Raw genomic sequence first — 6,105 nt, 5'->3', positions numbered from 1 at the left:
CAATAGTTATTAAAGATCATGTGTGTGGTACCATTCGATGAAAATGCTGCTGGTCTATGAATTCATGATTTTTTTTTTTTTTTTTTTTTTTGCTGAATACTATGAATTTCATTATATACCATAAGGAAAATGATAGTTAACATTTTATTAGGAAACAAAAATTCGAAGGTAGGAAGAAGGTTATGAGAAAGGAAAGGCAGCAAGACATGATTAGAGTGTTAGGTCGGTGCCGGTGTAGAATGTAGGTGGTGGACACCATTTTATCAGTACGTGCAAAAGCAAAAGCCTTCTGATTATTATTAATTTGAGATGGGAGACAGAGACAGAGAGGATAACCTAAACCCATTTTACAAAGGTTTTTGTTTTTGTTTTTTTTAAGGTTAGGAGCAAAACCAAAAAGCAAGATTGGGTCCCACATTCTGCAGCCTCTCCCGAGCTGTTGTCGGCTAATGTTTTAAGACATAAGTGGGTCCTACTTTCCCCCTTCTCTTTCCTTTTTCCTTTCCTTTCTCTTTCAGTACAAGATCAAATGACTCTCTTCCTTCACCAACGATGAGAAAACCGAAAAAAAAAAAAAGTAGGAGAAAATCAGGATCCATCGTTCTTCTCCCACTTCTCGCTGTCTCTCCTCCTTCCACAGTACCAATACTTCGCTACTGCTACGGCTAGTACTACTAATACTCTAAAAGATTCTTTTACAGTTTTTTTTTTTTTTTTCCTATATAGCGTCAACAGAGCCCAGCCCATGCTCTTTCTATGTTCCACCATCCAATCCCACCACCGACCTCTTGGCCCATCATCCCCACCTCCTCTATTCTAGGGTTTCCTTTTTATGTTTTTTCCTTTCTTTTCACTTTTATTTATTTATTTTTGTAATTTCTTTTATCATTGATTTTTTAGGGTTTATTCCCTCCATTACTGTGCTGTCCGATCATTTCCTTCTCATTTAAGATTAGCCCCGTGTTCTGTTTCTTGGATTCTTTAAAAAGTTCTATATGGATTCTTAGGATATCTCGTCGTCAACATCTAGGGTTTTTCTAGGGTTTTTCCTTTGATATGCGGCTTCGCGTTTCCTGGGTCGACTGTAGTATCACTTAAATATATCGTCTTTTACTCTCGGTCTCTTTTTTCTCTGTGAATTTGAAGTGGTGCTCTCTCTCTCTCTCTCTCTCTCTCTCTCTCTCTGAGTTGAAAATCTTCATTCATGGCGTACCAGCCGATTACGGGTCCGACTTCGGGTTCCGGCTTTCAGTTCATGAACTCCCCTTTTGGTGATACGACCTTCACCAAGGTCTTTGTTGGGGGACTTGCCTGGGAGACACAGAGCGAAACTATGCGGCGGTATTTCGAGCAGTTTGGTGAGATTCTAGAGGCCGTCGTGATCACTGATAAGAATACTGGTCGATCAAAAGGCTATGGTTTTGTGAGTATTTATTCTTTTCAATTTCTGTGTTTTTCGTTATCTTATATATATATATATATATAATATTATCTTTCATTTGGAAAAAAAGGAGTATCATGGTATTGTAGAGATGTCAATTATAATCGTTCTTCTTTGATGATCTTAGAATTGATTAGAACGGTCTGTTTACTATCAATATGTGTATGATTGAGTTTATTGGTGTTTTGCATCATTTACATTGAGCCATCTAAATGGGGAGAGTACTTTTTTTACTACTGAAATGACTTGGTTTTCGCTCATATTTACATGGAGGGTTTAGGTGACTTTTCGTGAACCCGAGGCTGCTAGGAGAGCCTGCATTGATCCGACTCCAATTATTGATGGCAGGCGGGCAAATTGTAATTTGGCTTCACTCGGGCGGCCTCGGTCTTCTATGCCTTATGGTATGAAATTTTTGCCTGTACTTATCTAATAATTTTCCTGTTCGTGCTTTCATTCTATATATATTTTCTGAAGATTATTCACTATATATGTTATCTGGTATGCTCGAAACATCACAAAACTGATTGCTTTTTTGCCAAAGCCTTCTTTGACCTCTCTGTTACGCTCAGCTTAAGTTATAATTTATTGCCGTGGTTTCATTTCTGTGTATCACCTGCTGAGATACTGCTCTCCCGAAATATGATATTTTTACCGATAATTCATTTTTTGCATAGTTGTTAATGTTCTTGAATTTTCACTTTTTCTTCAAAGAAGCTATGCAGGTAGGTTCTTTCTTTTTTTATTTGTCCTTTCGGTATTGGTGAGCCGATTGATGTGTTGTTGGGAGAACGAATATTTCATGCAATTTGATTTGCCTTGTTAAATGTGGACTCTGTCCATGTTAACCTTAAGCCGCTTTCTAAGCTGCTTATATGCGCAATAAGTAGCAGTTAGGAGTGCGATAATGGTGCTCTCCATATTCCTTTGTCTTTTTCTTTTGGTAAAAAATGAATTCACTGAGAAACATGTGAACTAATGCCTAATTTTTATTTTTTATTTTTTATAAGTGAACTAATGCCTAAAATTTCATATAATTGAGCTAGTCTTATTAGTGAAATTCTTCTTTACTGATAAAAAGTTAATATAATTGAGTGTGTTTGATTGTTAATTTCAATCAAGTTAACTTTCAGCCTTTAAATCGTCTATGCCTGTTAGTCTCCTTATATATTATTTATTTCCTATGAGTTGATTTTTTATTTTATATTATAGGACGTTTGAGACCAACAACTCCATATTCTGGAAGTGTGCAAGTTGCCCGGGGAGCTTATGTTGGAAATTTTGGCTACCAGCATCCACTTTCTTATAGCTACCAACATGGATTGATGTATCCTTCATATGGGTAAGATGTGAATTTCAAAGCAAATAGTCAACTCAATGGGTAGTTGTAGTTTCAAATCCAAACTCTTAATTATGAGAAAAAGTATCATTTTTTATTTTTTCCTTTTAGAGAAGGTTAAGGCCTCGTTGTTTTCGCAAATGAGTTTAGATTAAACTTAAAAGTTGAATAAAATATTATTAGAATATATATTTTTTAATATTATTTTTGTTTTGGGATTTGAAAAAGTTTAATTTTTTATTTTATTTTGTGTGGAAATTTGGAAAAGTTGTAATGATTAGATGAGATGAGTTGAGAAGAGTTGTGAAAACAAATGAGGCCTAAGTGAAATTGAAATTTTAAATTGCATTAGTTGATATTTGCGCAATTAAGTACATCCCCTTTGCAAGTGCTTAATGTTTTGTGATTCCTATTGTGTGCTACATACCAATCACAACATGTGACCTTACTTATGAGTGGAAATAAGAATACAGTCATTCCTTTGTACATAAGGGTTGATTTCGTCCAGCGTGCAGTAATATGCCATGATTGGTAATTGAAGTAATGCAAACTGTGGTAGCTGCAGAAAATGTGTTCCAGCCCATTGTTTTTTTGACAGGCTAGACATGATAGGGGTTGCTTCTCAAGGACCACATACTGGGTTGTTTGTCTCAATTATTGATTTATCCCTCAGGCCTGAATGAGATGGCTCTTGATAGGACAGGGCTTTAACCTTTTATTTTCTTGGGAGACCTGGACCATTTCAATCTCGTCATTGGTGTTGTATGTTGGTTGTCTGTTATTCAGCTGAAAGGGTCCTAGCTGCATCATTCATTTGTATCAAGATTTTTGCATGCAGAACCCTGGTCTAGTGCTAATTTTAGAATTTCAATGTTGGTTTTATCCTGCAGGTATCAAACATATGGACCTGAATATGTCTACCCACAGGTCAGCATTGCTCCGAAATTGTGGCAGTAATCAAAACCTGCATGTAATGATGGTTACACCGCCCGATTTCACCACGATTTTTTTGTAATAATTTGTTGTGTTCTATTTCGTCCTGCAGGGTGTTTACAACCCTTATGCTGGTCAGCATTACCTTCAGATATATGGAGTACCCGGGACGGTTAACACTGCTGTTTATCCTTATGGACAATTGGGTCAAACTCTTCCCGGTGGTCATGGTTATTCGGCAGTGCCCAGTTATCCTGTACCGGGTGCTCAGGTAGTACAGTTTGGTGGACCAAGTGTTAGTGCGATGGCAACTTCGCCTATGCCTACAATTCAGTCACCATATCCCACAGGTAGTTTCTGTCCTCAAAACTATGGCTTACAACATCAATAGCCACTTGCACCTGGAAAATAGGATTGTACTACGACAGATTGTCACCTTCTTTATGCACTGAATGTTCTAGAAAGAAAACCTTTGGACTTTTTTCTTTGCAAATAAATTGTTTACCAATAATTCCAACAATTCTATGTTAGACGAGCCTTCTTGAAGGACCTAACAGTTATAAAGTCCAGCTTTTAACGTTTAATTCGGCATTTTACCCTAGAAACCAAACAGCTCAACAAATATATTCAAAACAAGCTAAACCATATCTTGTATTGTAGTGTATGTATCAGTACCAGCCCATAAGATAGGGAAATGAGCATTGAAAAAGTAGTGAAACACCTGAATTGAGATTTTTTGTCATCTTGGGAGTCTGATTGGAATCTGTTTCTGAAAGACTCAGGATAAAGTTATGTTTCTGAGTAAATGATGATGGAACCACTCTAGTTAGACTTAATATGAATAGATGCGTGTTGAGAAGAATGAATGATTAAAAGGGTATATGGTTAGTTGCATCTGGGAAAGGCGTGTACCTTTTATTTTGCCTTTTAAGTTGAAAGTGTTTGCTAAAAACATTGCCACGAAGCAAGTCTTCCACTCACACATAAAGGGAGAGAGACACTCAACATAAAACCTGCTTAGTAAATTTCTCATCGAGATCAACGCATTGTGCTGAGTTGACTTGGGAAGTGCATTTGTTTTGTCAGGTATGGCAGCACCTGTTGCACCACAACCACAATTTATAGTTCCTGCTCCTTCTCCTCAGTACATGCAAGGTAGCGGTTCTGACCAAACGGCTGGGTGAGGATTGATCAAGGTGAGTGCCACATTGTGGGGTTGGTACTGCACCTGAGCTTGCCTATCTTTGCCACCTGTATGATATTATTGTTGGAGACTCTTGTTCTCCTTCAGGTATCCTTAGATTGCAGCAGGACTAAGAGCAGCGGAACTGCTACTTGAGTGGCGGGCTTCGGATCTAGCCTTGCAAATTATATATTTTGCATTCTAGAGGTACAAATTTCAATTTTATTTTTGTTAATTTTTTCTTCGACATGAAATAAATTATAATGGAGAAATAGAATGTATGACTTGGGGGTGGTGGATTTGGTTGCGCCTTTTCTAATTAGATTCTGATTTTGGTTTTCTGGTTCATACCTTGATTTGAAGGAGGTTCTCTTCAGCCCAATTGCCGTTTGAGACTACAAGAATTCATATCTCAAATTATTTCTAATTTAAGTATTTATGGCTCAGGTGGTCTTATATCAATTTCATGCTGTGCAGGTTATACGTAGTCATGCTCACCAGAGAAGTCATATGTCTTGAGTCGCTCCAGATGGTGGAGAATGGGGGGATGTGGAAGATGCGGACTGCTCTTCCTTTGGGATCTTTACCCTAGTGTACTTAAAACCTGGTATAGCCTCTGCTCGGGATGAGTAGCAGGCAATCATGGATTGATGGGTTCTGGAATCGGTTTCTAGCAGCCATGTAGGAATAAACCTGTGTAAAAATCTTCACTTAGAATCAACATATGATTCTTTTGTAGTCTAGTCCCTGCATTTTGGGTGTATAGATAGTCTCTGGTGTTCTGTTTGTTGTTGGGTCCATTGTATTAAATGTGATTTTGAGTTTTGTGCATATTAGTTCTAGGTTTTTTTCTGAAAATTCAACACCTGCATCTTGGATGATATTGAAAGCCTGGCTTCAAAACAAGACCTGCAGGTATCTATCTTATTTGAGAAGAAACATTTGTGTTTCCTAATACCCATTTCTTGCTCTTATCTGAAAGCCAGCTCTGAAGCAAGATCTTCTATATATGCTAAAGTAATGGTCATGCAATGGTACCTTTTAATGATCATTTTTTTTTTTTTTTTTTTCCAATTGAGCGAAGTTTACTTGGGCCTGCCTGGTTAATTGACTGCCAATAAAGTTGCCACTGGTGAACATCAGGGTTCTGATTTGAGGTCTTTATTGGCCTGTCATATAAAAGCATAAAGATAGGACTTGTTTTTTTTC

At 37.4% G+C, this 6,105-nt stretch overlaps 1 protein-coding gene across 1 annotated transcript; it reads left to right on the top strand.

Moving 5' to 3' along the window:
• The first annotated feature begins 516 nt into the window (after positions 1 to 516).
• On the top strand, positions 517 to 5,835 carry LOC121262296 (RNA-binding protein 24-A-like). Its single transcript, XM_041164700.1, has 8 exons — positions 517 to 1,423; positions 1,722 to 1,845; positions 2,654 to 2,783; positions 3,671 to 3,707; positions 3,826 to 4,063; positions 4,800 to 4,909; positions 5,005 to 5,103; positions 5,374 to 5,835. The coding sequence occupies exons 1-6, from the start codon at positions 1,205 to 1,207 to the stop codon at positions 4,895 to 4,897; spliced, it is 846 nt and encodes a 281-aa protein (XP_041020634.1). The 5' UTR covers positions 517 to 1,204; the 3' UTR covers positions 4,898 to 4,909; positions 5,005 to 5,103; positions 5,374 to 5,835.
• Positions 5,836 to 6,105: the final 270 nt, after the last annotated feature.

The sequence above is a fragment of the Juglans microcarpa x Juglans regia genome, chromosome 4S (assembly GCF_004785595.1).
Source record: "Juglans microcarpa x Juglans regia isolate MS1-56 chromosome 4S, Jm3101_v1.0, whole genome shotgun sequence".
NCBI lineage: Eukaryota > Viridiplantae > Streptophyta > Magnoliopsida > Fagales > Juglandaceae > Juglans > Juglans microcarpa x Juglans regia.
The sequence above is the reverse complement of the archived record's forward strand: the minus strand, read 5'-3'. Positions and strand labels throughout refer to the sequence as shown.

What these genes read in the sequence shown, in the direction of transcription:
- LOC121262296 (XM_041164700.1), top strand. Translation starts at nt 1,205, where the DNA reads ATGGCGTACCAGCCGATTACGGGTCCGACTTCGGGTTCCGGCTTTCAG. An exon ending in TTGATGTATCCTTCATATGG is followed by an intron (nt 2,784 to 3,670) that starts GTAAGATGTGAA and finishes TTTATCCTGCAG; the next exon opens with GTATCAAACATATGGACCTG. An exon ending in TCAGTCACCATATCCCACAG is followed by an intron (nt 4,064 to 4,799) that starts GTAGTTTCTGTC and finishes TTGTTTTGTCAG; the next exon opens with GTATGGCAGCACCTGTTGCA.